This window comes from Gymnodraco acuticeps, unplaced genomic scaffold (assembly GCF_902827175.1).
Source record: "Gymnodraco acuticeps unplaced genomic scaffold, fGymAcu1.1, whole genome shotgun sequence".
Lineage (NCBI taxonomy): Eukaryota > Metazoa > Chordata > Actinopteri > Perciformes > Bathydraconidae > Gymnodraco > Gymnodraco acuticeps.
This window is the reverse complement of record NW_022991839.1, coordinates 20,001-34,098: the sequence shown is the minus strand read 5'-3', so window position 1 is coordinate 34,098 and position 14,098 is coordinate 20,001. Positions and strand designations below refer to the sequence as shown.

General features: G+C 41.7%; 1 protein-coding gene across 1 annotated transcript in view; it reads left to right on the top strand.

Annotated features, from left to right (window-relative positions):
• Positions 1 to 2,185: 2,185 nt before the first annotated feature.
• Positions 2,186 to 14,098, top strand: part of LOC117535385 (protein furry homolog-like) — a gene marked incomplete at its 5' end in the record, with an annotated part of 29,701 nt that continues 17,788 nt past the window's right edge. The window contains 4 exons of the mRNA XM_034199829.1: positions 2,186 to 2,394; positions 3,383 to 3,436; positions 8,174 to 8,313; positions 8,405 to 8,501. Coding sequence (XP_034055720.1) covers positions 2,186 to 2,394; positions 3,383 to 3,436; positions 8,174 to 8,313; positions 8,405 to 8,501 — 500 coding nt within the window. The remainder of the gene's footprint in view (positions 2,395 to 3,382; positions 3,437 to 8,173; positions 8,314 to 8,404; positions 8,502 to 14,098) is intronic.

Sequence of the window (14,098 nt, the reverse complement as noted above, 5' to 3'; positions counted from 1 at the left end):
AAATAGGAAGCCAAGCTAAATTACACTTGAGATACAACTGCAACGAAAGTAACAAACACGATGCGATATCCTTTTCTACTTCAAAGAACACAAACTGGGTTACATCAACAAATAACTATAAACAACAACACCGTAGAACAACAAACTGAATGCCGTGAATAAACCGAAATACACGCGTCGAAGCAGTTCGCTGCTGATTACTACCGAATATCCGGAGCCCGAAAAGTGGTATTCGGGACAGCCCTGACACACACTGACACACACACTGACACACACTGACACACACTGACACACACTGACACACACACTGACACACACACACTGACACACACACTGACACACACACTGACACACACACTGACACACACACTGACACACACTGACACACACTGACACACACTGACACACACTGACACACACTGACACACACACTGACACACACACTGACACACACTGACACACACTGACACACACTGACACACACACTGACACACACACTGACACACACTGACACACACTGACACACACTGACACACTCTGACACACACTGACACACACTGACACACACTGACACACACTGACACACACTGACACACACTGACACACTCTGACACACACTGACACACACTGACACACACTGACACACACTGACACTGACACACACTGACACACACTGACACACACTGACACACACTGACACACACTCTGACACACACTCTGACACACACTCTGACACACACTCTGACCACACACTCTGACACACACTGACACACACACTGACACACACACTGACACACACACTGACACACACACTGACACACACTGACACACTCTGACACACACTCTGACACACACTCTGACACACACTCTGACACACACACTGACACACACACTGACACACACTGACACACTCTGACACACACTGACACACAGACACACACTGACACACACTGACACACACTGACACACACTGACACACACTGACACACACTGACACACACTCTGACACACACTGACACACTCTGACACACACTGACACACAGACACACACTGACACACACTGACACACTCTGACACACACTCTGACACACACTCTGACACACACTCTGACACACACTCTGACACACACACTGACACACACACTGACACACACTGACACACTCTGACACACTCTGACACACACTGACACACTCTGACACACTCTGACACACACTGACACACACTGACACACTCTGACACACACTGACACACACTGACACACTCTGACACACACTGACACACACTCTGACACACACTCTGACACACACTCTGACACACACTCTGACACACACTGACACACTCTGACACACACTGACACACTCTGACACACTCTGACACACTCTGACACACACTGACACACACTGACACACTCTGACACACACTGACACACACTGACACACACACTGACACACACTGACACACACACTGACACACACACTGACACACACTGACACACACTGACACACACTGACACACACTGACTACACACTGCCACACTCTGACACACACTGACACACACTGACACACACTGCCACACTCTGACACACTCTGACACACTCTGACACACTCTGACACACACACTGACACACTCTGACACACACTGACACACACTGACACACTCTGACACACACTGACACACTCTGACACACACACTGACACACACACTGACACACACACTGACACACACTGACACACACTGACACACACTGACACACACTGACACACTCTGACACACTCTGACACACACTGACACACACTGACACACACTGACACACTCTGACACACACTCTGACACACACTGACACACACTGACACACTCTGACACACACACTGACACACACTGACACACACTGACACACACTCTGACACACACACTGACACACACTGACACACACTAAAACATGAACATGTGACTTAATGTTTCAATGTGAGTGAAGAGTTACTGAGATGTATCTATTCTGATATGAAAGAGAGGATAGCTATGGGAATAAAAGGGAAGGGCGATATCCATTTTTAAATTGTAATTAATCTTTACGTTACTTTGCTTATGACTTTAAACATTGATCTTGTCTTCATAATAACACAGTTACAGTTTGAGTGTGTTCAGTGTGATCTAACTTCCTGTCTCTCCCCCCTCTCTCTTTAGCCTCTGCCCCCGTCAGCAGTGTGAATAGACGGCGCCCCCCCCCCTCGGTGCCCCCCCTCCTCTGGGAGAAACACAGCAGCACAGCCGCCATGTCGAGCATCACCATCGACCCCGAGCTGAAGCCCGGAGAGTTCGTCATCAAGAGTCTGTTCGCCGAGTTCGCCGTGCTGGCGGAGAAGAAGATCGATATGGTGATGGCCGAGCCGCTGGTGAGTGAAAGCATTTCATTGAGCCTTTACGCAGAGCGACTTACAAGTGAGAGAACCATAGAGACTCTGAACAACAAGGAAAGGGTAGAAATATTCACTTCAACGAGTCGTTCCATATTAAGAGCTGGTGAGTTAGTAACGAGGCCTACGCTAACTCAAAAAGTGCTTCTTACTTCAATCAATAACTTCATTGCCAAGTTACAGTCGAAATAGATGCGTTTTCAGTTTGCGACGGACGATCTGCAGAGTTTCTACCGGCCTGATGTCAATGGGTCACTGCCTCTACATTTCACTGCAGTTAGATGAGGCTTGATACATCTAAAGGAGGGGTGTCAAACTAAAGACTTCATTTTTGTATGGCCCGCAAGAGCTTGCAAAGAATATAACACGTTTATTATACGGTTACATGCCACTTTACAGAAGCACGTTGCCCATAAACTACATGTCCCACAATGCATCTCATTTTGTGACACTGAAGAGACTTGCAATTATTTTCCCCAGACTTCTGCTTTCAGACGAAGTTAATGATGAAGTTATTACCCTACCTGATAATCATCCAATGCAGAGGCAATGATATAATATATACATTATGTTATATTTGTATATAGTCTTAAAGTTACAACCGGCCCTTTGAGTGCAGCCATAAAGCTGAGATGAAATTGAGTTTGACCCCCCTGATCTAGAGAATTACAATAAATGCAATTAAACATGAAGATACAAACTCAAGAAGTCCTCGAAGCGCAATATCTTTGGACATTTGAACTCATCGCCTCGGACTCTGAGGAACTGGGATGGACTTTATTCAATATCTCTGATTTTAAACCCCTAACCGTGACTCTAGAACACGCAGACGATCCATAGTGACCATAACGGCTTTATGAACTAACCTCATCCCTTCCAGCTCCTGTTCCTCCTCATGAACACAGTGCAGCCTTCTCTCTGACCCTCAGTGTTCACAGCTCTAACATGTTATCTGTCCCCCCCCCAGGAGAAGCCTCTGTCCCGCTCGCTGCAGAGAGGGGAAGACGCTCAGTTTGATCAGGTCAGTGAACGATGGAACCTCATCTGACTTTCTCCCTCTCACCAACATCGTGCGTTGAGACTCAGTCTGCAGCTCAGAGTCTGAACCTGGACGTGATGTTTGATGATGGAATGTTCACAGATTGATGCGTCTTAATTAGAAATATTACAAATACTTGAAGTGATGAATTGTGTGTACCTTTTCAAATCACCATGTGTCTCGCAGGGAAAAAAATCAAAGTCAACTTTATTGTCAATCTTTTAAGTTTGTGTGTTCAGACGAGATCGAAATACTGTTTCCCACATTCTGAGGAATACAAATATATATACAAATATGTATATACATTTATGTATATACATTTATACACAATCAACACACATTTAAACATATGCACACATTAAGGGCTTCGAGATTTGTCTTGGCAGATGAGAAGCGCTATATAAATGAAATGTATTATTATTAAGCATTATAAGCAAATAAAAGCACAACGAATGCAATGTCAGTTTTTAGGGGGATTCCTGAAGCAACTTTTTTAACAGCTTATATTAAATAAAGAACGTTTCCTATATTTATTTCTCAAGCTAAAAATATTAAAAACATGTTTTCTCTTTTTATTATCAAATTAAATAATATTTGTTTTATTGTAATTTAATAAACCCTGTATTACAAATAGGATACTTTAATTACATTTTTGTATTTATCCTCTTTTTAGAAATAAAGAACATTTTTGGGAGAAAGAAAAAATATATTTTACAAATAAAAATAGTGAGACGACAGAAAGTGGAGTTTTATCTCTGAAGCTTTTCTTGCTGCTTGACACAAAGTAAAACCACAGTGATCACCAGTTCTCCTGTATCGCTTCAAGACTCTCAAAAGTAAGCTTTCCCCCTTGCTACCCGTAGAGAACGATGTGCAATCACAATTTGGAGCCAAAGCATAATGAATGACTGTTATCGGTGTAGTTCTGGGCTCCCTAGATGAGTCGGGGACCTGAACTGAGTACATGTGGGTTTACACATTAGATAGGTCACTATACACAGGGGTGCACATAACAGGTACGCAGAACAATCTGAAATGCGTACCGTCACTTGTGTCACAAAGCGCATTTGCGTACCGACGTACTTGTGAAGCTTTTCCAGAAGGCGGTTAGATCACCGGACGACAGAGTCGGTCTCCGTGTGCACAGACAGGGCTGCTGTTAACGTCGGTCTGGACAACGGAACTGTGCCAAAACTACGCCAACCGGCTGCGGAGGGAGACTCCCCCCCCCCCCCCCCCCCTTCACTGGAGAACTGTGCTAAAACAGCTGATCACAACGTTCACACTCTGTGGTCACGAAGTACTCCACTAGCCCCCCCCCCCGTTGACGTTCACGATACAGAGGGCTTCATCAAATAACTTTGAGTGGAGCCAGAAGTCGGAGTACCAAACACTGACTCCAGGTGCTCACTGAGAAAGTTATGTGACTGTAATGTTGGTCAATAAGGCCATCAATCTGGGATCATGGATCACTTTTGGTCCCAAGCCTGTCTTTGAAGAACACTCCGTGTATCCACTGGTGACATTAGAGTGGTATGGCAAAGAACGATGCATTATATAACATTACACTGGGTGTCATGAGGAACCCTAAGAACCTTCTCAACAGATCGGAGATCAAACACATTGCAAACATTCAAACTTTAGTATTCAATTGTTTAACGAGCACCCTCTTCAATGTTATTGAAGAGCACCAGATGCTTTTTCATTTGAAGTATTCCAGATGCATGCAGTGATAAATGATGTTGACCTAACAATACAGTCGACTCCCAACGATACGGAGAATCACCAAACCACTGTTTATCAGCTTATATTAAAGAAGGAACGTTTCCTGTATTTATTTCTCAAGCTAAAATATAAAAACATATTTTCTCTTTTTATTATCAAATTAAATAATATTTTAAAATGTAATTCAATAAACGCTTTATTACAAATAGGATTCTTTCATTTAACATTTTCTTGTTTTATTTGTATATTATTTTTTGGGTTTTTGGAGAAATCTCGTCATTTTTTCAGAAAAGTCGACGAGATTTCTCCCAAAAATGTAATTTATACAATTTCTTTGATTTCACAAAACAAGATTTAAGAAATGTTTCTCTCTTTATTACTCGAAAGATAACATTAAAATAAAATACATTTAAATGAAAGAATCCTATTTTTAATACCAGGTTTATTTAATTCAATTAAAAAGATATTATTAAAAAATAATCAGAGACGACAGAAAGTGAAGTTTTAGCTCTGAAGTGTCCCGTGTGCTGCAGGGCACGGAGACAAGGAGCTGCAGAACACTTTGTGCAGCCAGCAGAACACTGTATAGATCCAACCCCCCCCCCCCCCACCTGAGAGGGAGGAAGGGGGAGAGAGAGAGGAAGGGGGAGAGAGAGAGAGAGAGAGGGAGAGAGAGAAACGCTGTGTCATCCTCAGCAGTAAATCAGCAGCGTCTGCACGGCGCCATCAGGGCAGAGCAGCTTCATAACTCTCCATCATCTCACACACACACACACACACACACACACATACACACACACACACACACACACACACACACACACACACACACACACACACACACACTGACTGACCGCCTCGTTTCCTCTCTGATCTTGAGGTATCAGAGTGCTGATGTCTGGTTTCTGTGTTGACTCGTTAGGAACAGGATTTACTGCTCTGTGTCACGTTTTATATATATTACATTTGAAATGTGTGCACTTTAAAAAACAGCTGCTTCTAACTTGTGAACGGCTCCCGTGGAAAATGTATTATGTTATCTCAACGTAACTCACCTGGTTAAAGGAAGGTTTGATAATAACACTACACAGCTATAATACCTCACTGTGTAAATACTACACAGCTATAATACCTCACTGTGTAAATACTACACAGCTATAATACCTCACTGTGTAAATACTACACAGCTATAATACCTCACTGTGTAAATACTACACAGCTATAATACCATCACTGTGTAAACACTACACGGCTATAATACCCTCACTGTGTAATACTACACAGCTATAATACCTCACTGTGTAAATACTACACAGCTATAATACCTCACTGTGTAAATACTACACAGCTATAATCCCTCACTGTGTAACTACTACACAGCTATAATACCTCACTGTGGTAAATACTACACAGCTATAATACCTCACTGTGTAAATACTACACAGCATAATACCATAATACCTCACTGTGTAAATCTACACAGCTATAATACCTCACTGTGTAAACACTACACAGCTATAATACCTCACTGTGTAATACTACACAGCTATAATACCTCACTGTGTAAATACTACACAGCTATAATACCTCACTGTGTAAATACTACACAGCTATAATACCTCACTGTGTAAATACTACACAGCTATAATACCTCACTGTGTAAATACTACACAGCTATAATACCTCACTGTGTAAACACTACACAGCTATAATACCTCACTGTGTAAATACTACACAGCTATAATACCTCACTGTGTAAATACTACACAGCTATAATACCTCACTGTGTAAATACTACACAGCTATAATACCTCACTGTGTAAATACTACACAGCTATAATACCTCACTGTGTAAATACTACACAGCTATAATACCTCACTGTGTAAATACTACACAGCTTATAATACCTCACTGTGTAAATACTACACGGCTATAATACCTCACTGTGTAAACACTACACGGCTATAATACCTCACTGTGTAAACACTACACGGCTATAATACCTCACTGTGTAAACACTACACGGCTATAATACCTCACTGTGTAAACACTACACGGCTATAATACCTCACTGTGTAAACACTACACGGCTATAATACCTCACTGTGTAAACACTACACGGCTATAATACCTCACTGTGTAAATACTACACAGCTATAATACCTCACTGTGTAAACACTACACAGCTATAATACCTCACTGTGTAAATACTACACAGCTATAATACCTCACTGTGTAAATACTACACAGCTATAATACCTCACTGTGTAAATACTACACAGCTATAATACCTCACTGTGTAAATACTACACAGCTATAATACCTCACTGTGTAAATACTACACAGCTATAATACCTCACTGTGTAAATACTACACAGCTATAATACCTCACTGTGTAAATACTACACAGCTATAATACCTCACTGTGTAAATACTACACAGCTATCACTGTATAAAAGTCCTGCATTTAAAATCTTACTTACTTCGGGATAGATTTAAGTCTATCTTTTAAATAACTTACTGAATGCATTTTGCAGTTATGTAGTGTGTGTCTGGTGTTTAAAAAGTGTCACAAACATCAATATTAAATGAAGATGTATTTGTTTAACTGTCAAAGAAAGGGGCTGAAAGCTGGAATTTGAAACATGAACAAAGCTGTTGGGTAATTGTATTAGTTACAAAGTAAAGTATACTTGAGTTTTAAAGGATAAAAACTAGAGAAATACTGCAGTAAAAGTACCTCGACGTGTCCAACAGTCGAGCTCACTCTCTGTAGGGTCCACATCACACTCCTGATTATAATAATATCTCTATTTGCTGATCGGTGAGAAAACCTCCGCTCTGATCAGATTTATAAAATTATCACAAAGAAAAAAAAAATTGCTAACCTATGAAGGCTTTTGAAGAATCCCCAAGTTTTGTACAATAAAAATCGGCCACCAGTGTTTGGTTTGATGTCTAACGTGTTGTTGTTGTTGTTGTTGTTGTTGCAGTTAATCAGCTCTATGAGCTCCATAGCAGAGCACTGCCTGCCCTCTCTGCTCAGGACTCTGTTCGACTGGTACAGGAGGCAGAGCGGCACGGAGGACGAGTCCTACGAGTACAGACCCAGGTCCAGCACCAAGTCCAAGGGGTGAGACACCATGATGCATGCTCTCCCCCCCCCCCCCCCCCCCCCCCCCTGCAGATGTATGATGTCTCTAACTCCTCCCTCCCCCCTGCAGAGACGAGCTGCATCGGGACAAAGACTTCCTGCTGGAGCGGAGGGATTTAGCCATAGATTTCATTTTTTGTTTAGTGTCTGTAGAAGTTCTGAAGCAGGTGAGCTTTCTGTCCCTCTGCATGTCTACCTGTATTTCCTGTGATGATGGTACGTGTTCATCAGCTGGATGTCTGCTGTCAGTTTACTCAAGAAACACAAACAAAACCCCAGCAGAACAGAAAGGCAGCATGTGACCCGCTCTATGGAAATCAGGCGGAAGTCCCAACGGCTCATTTCAAAATAAACGTGGATTTGCGTAAAAAAAATAGTTTTCGGGGTTCGGGTGTTTTGTTTGATTTTAAACAAAGTCTTGGCTTTCAGAATGTGAAGCTTTTATTTCCAACATCTCACGATAAATACATGTTAGAAGCTTGTGAAGGGAAGAAGACAGCTTTCACTCGGCTGTTCCGCACGCCGCCCCCCCTCCCTCCGCTGACATGATGAATGTAAGGCGTTTAGTAATCATAGATAACACCGCAGGGTCCGTTACAGTTTGTTTTCATCTGATTTCAAATAAACAAAGGCTTTCAGAATATTAAACTTCAGATGATAAATACAGCTTTGAAGCTTCGGCATAATTACAAGCGGAGAACGGAGTAACTTAACATCAGCAGGCGTAACAACAGCCGGTGTTTCTCCTGAGAGTTTTCCCCGGGAAACAAACACAATACACACAAATGCAAAATTACACACACACACACACACACACACACACACACACACACACACACACACACACACACACACACACACACGAGCTTCCCCCAGACCAGTAATCCAAACGAAAATATTTTCCCTCCGTAGTATTTTGATATTTTCTCCGCTAATCAATCAGACTTTCTTTCAAAGTGACTCTCGTTATATAATGAGACATCATTTGCTTAATATTTGGAGAACAACAAAAATCCTGATATCATTGGAAAGCTATGAATCTCCTCTTTCCAGCAGTGTATACAACTCACAATGTGTCTTCGAGTCCATGCGACTGATTTCGATAGAGCAGGTCACATACAACCAATAAGAGCAGAGGACGTGTCATGTGATTAGGGGGGACACGCCAGTGTGAAGAGACGTGGTTTGAAAATGGAGAGTGTGTTGAGGAGCGAGAGAGGAGAGAGGAGAGAGGAGCGAGAGAGGAGCGAGGGAGGAGAGAGGAGAGAGGAGAGAGGAGCGAGAGAGGAGAGAGGAGCGAGAGAGAGAGGAGCGAGGAGAGAGAGAGAGAGAGAGAGAGGAGCGAGGGAGGAGCGAGGAGAGAGGAGAGAGGAGCGAGGAGAGAGAGAGGAGCGAGAGAGGAGAGAGGAGCGAGGAGGGAGAGAGGAGAGAGGAGCGAGGAGGGAGAGAGGAGCGAGGAGAGAGGAGAGAGGAGAGAGCTTGTGGATAGGCTTTAACGGTCAGCTGTTTGACCTCATATTGATCTGAACTACACGTATGGAGGACAAAAGCTGCCAATATTATAAATACATGCATGTTTTCATAAATATGTTAAATAATTAAAAAAAGACCAAAGGGGAAAAAGTCTAATATATAAAGTGCATAAAAGAATATAAAAATATATAATAAATTGCAAATTAATAGAATAAAAATAAATGTCAAACAAACTAATTAATTAATAAGTTATTAGTTTCATTGTTTTTATTTATTTTTCTCTTTCTGTGACATATTATTGGATGTTATGCATTTAGACGCTTCTTTGTGTTATTGCACTTGATGTGAAATCTAAGCCATAAGGAGCTCTCAGTTAATCAGCGTCGTTGGTCACCTTCGTACTTTGACTTTGACTTTATGATGCTTGATGTCGGCAATACAAAGCTCCTACGGTCAAACTCATAAAAAGATAGGATGTCTGTAAGATAAGACGAGACGACCTGAATATCATATAGCGTGAAAGAGGGTCTGTGTAAGGGTTATCAGCGGCGACTACTCTGAGGGTCAATAGAAGCAGATACGTTAACAAGGAGAGAACTCTTTAAAGTAGAGACACTACATACTGATATACACCTGAACATCAGCAGGAGAGGACTCTTTAAAGTAGAGACACTACATACTGATATACACCTGAACATCAGCAGGAGAGGACTCTTTAAAGTAGAGACACTACATACTGATATACACCTGAACATCAGCAGGAGAGGACTCTTTAAAGTAGAGACACTACATACTGATATACACCTGAACATCACAGGAGAGGACTCTTTAAAGTAGAGACACTACATACTGATATACACCTGAACATCAGCAGGAGAGGACTCTTTAAAGTAGAGACACTACATACTGATATACACCTGAACATCAGCAGGAGAGGACTCTTTAAAGTAGAGACACTACATACTGATATACACCTGACATCAGCAGGAGAGGACTCTTTAAAGTAGAGACACTACATACTGATATACACCTGAACATCAGCAGGAGAGGACTCTTTAAAGTAGAGACACTACATACTGATATACACCTGAACATCAGCAGGAGAGGACTCTTTAAAGTAGAGACACTACATACTGATATACACCTGGACATCAGCAGGAGAGGACTCTTTAAAGTAGAGACACTACATACTGATATACACCTGAACATCAGCAGGAGAGGACTCTTTAAAGTAGAGACACTACATATGATATACACCTGAACATCAGCAGGAGAGGACTCTTTAAAGTAGAGACACTACATACTGATATACACCTGAACATCAGCAGGAGAGGACTCTTTAAAGTAGAGACACTACATACTGATATACACCTGAACATCAGCAGGAGAGGACTCTTTAAAGTAGAGACACTACATACTGATATACACCTGAACATCAGCAGGGAGAGGACTCTTTAAAGTAGAGACACTACATACTGATATACACCTGAACATCAGCAGGAGAGGACTCTTTAAAGTAGAGACACTACATACTGATATACACCTGAACATCAGCAGGAGAGGACTCTTTAAAGTAGAGACACTACATACTGATATACACCTGAACATCAGCAGGAGAGGACTCTTTAAAGTAGAGACACTACATACTGATATACACCTGAACATCAGCAGGAGAGGACTCTTTAAAGTAGAGACACTACATACTGATATACACCTGAACATCAGCAGGAGAGGACTCTTTAAAGTAGAGACACTACATACTGATATACACCTGAACATCAGCAGGAGAGGACTCTTTAAAGTAGAGACACTACATACTGATATACACCTGAACATCAGCAGGAGAGGACTCTTTAAAGTAGAGACACTACATACTGATATACACCTGAACATCAGCAGGAGAGGACTCTTTAAAGTAGAGACACTACATACTGATATACACCTGAACATCAGCAGGAGAGGACTCTTTAAAGTAGAGACACTACATACTGATATACACCTGGACATCAGCAGGAGAGAACTCTTTAAAGTAGAGACCATACATACTGATATACACCTGAACATCAGCAGGAGAGGACTCTTTAAAGTAGAGACACTACATAATGATATACACCTGGACATCAGCAGGAGAGGACTCTTTAAAGTAGAGACCATACATACTGATATACACCTGAACATCAGCAGGAGAGGACTCTTTAAAGTAGAGACACTACATACTGATATACACCTGAACATCAGCAGGAGAGGACTCTTTAAAGTAGAGACACTACATAATGATATTCACCTGAACATCAGCAGGAGAGGACTCTTTAAAGTAGAGACACTACATACTGATATACACCTGAACATCAGCAGGAGAGGACTCTTTAAAGTAGAGACACTACATACTGATATACACCTGAACATCAGCAGGAGAGGACTCTTTAAAGTAGAGACACTACATACTGATATACACCTGAACATCAGCAGGAGAGGACTCTTTAAAGTAGAGACACTACATACTGATATACACCTGAACATCAGCAGGAGAGAACTCTTTAAAGTAGAGATACTACATACTGATATACACCTGAACATCAGCAGGAGAGGACTCTTTAAAGTAGAGACACTACATACTGATCTACACCTGAACATCAGCAGGAGAGGACTCTTTAAAGTAGAGACACTACATACTGATATACACCTGAGCATCAGCAGGAGAGGACTCTTTAAAGTAGAGACACTACATACTGATATACACCTGAGCATCAGCAGGAGAGGACTCTTTAAAGTAGAGACACTACATACTGATATACACCTGAACATCAGCAGGAGAGGACTCTTTAAAGTAGAGACACTACATACTGATATACACCTGAACATCAGCAGGAGAGGACTCTTTAAAGTAGAGACACTACATACTGATATACACCTGAACATCAGCAGGAGAGGACTCTTTAAAGTGGAGACACTACATACTGATATACACCTGAACATCAGCAGGAGAGGACTCTTTAAAGTAGAGACACTACATACTGATATACACCTGAACATCAGCAGGAGAGGACTCTTTAAAGTAGAGACACTACATACTGATATACACCTGAACATCAGCAGGAGAGGACTCTTTAAAGTAGAGACACTACATACTGATATACACCTGAACATCAGCAGGAGAGGACTCTTTAAAGTAGAGACACTACATACTGATATACACCTGAACATCAGCAGGAGAGGACTCTTTAAAGTAGAGACACTGCATACTGATATACACCTGAACATCAGCAGGAGAGGACTCTTTAAAGTAGAGACACTGCATACTGATATACACCTGAACATCAGCAGGAGAGGACTCTTTAAAGTAGAGACACTGCATACTGATATACACCTGAACATCAGCAGGAGAGGACTCTTTAAAGTAGAGACACTACATACTGATATACACCTGAACATCAGCAGGAGAGGACTCTTTAAAGTAGAGACACTACATGCTGATATACACCTGAACATCAGCAGGAGAGGACTCTTTAAAGTAGAGACACTACATACTGATATACACCTGAGCATCAGCAGGAGAGGACTCTTTAAAGTAGAGACACTACATACTGATATACACCTGAACATCAGCAGGAGAGGACTCTTTAAAGTAGAGACACTACATACTGATATACACCTGAACATCAGCAGGAGAGGACTCTTTAAAGTAGAGACACTACATACTGATATACACCTGAACATCAGCAGGAGAGGACTCTTTAAAGTAGAGACACTACATACTGATATACCCCTGAACATCAGCAGGAGAGGACTCTTTAAAGTAGAGACACTACATACTGATATACACCTGAACATCAGCAGGAGAGGACTCTTTAAAGTAGAGACACTACATACTGATATACACCTGAACATCAGCAGGAGAGGACTCTTTAAAGTAGAGACCATACATACTGATATACACCTGACATCAGCAGGAGGAGGACTCTTTAAAGTAGAGACCAATACTACTGATATACACCTGAACATCAGCAGGAGAGGACTCTTTAAAGTAGAGACACTACATACTGATATACACCTGAACATCCGCAGAGATGACTCTTTAAAGTAGAGACACTACATACTGATATTCACCTGAACATCAGCAGGAGAGGACTCTTTAAAGTAGAGACGCTACATACTGATATACACCTGAACATCAGCAGGAGAGGACTCTTAAAGTAGAGACACTACATACTGATATACACCTGAACATCAGCAGGAGAGGACTCTTTTAAAGTAGAGACACTACATACTGATATACACCTGAACATCAGCA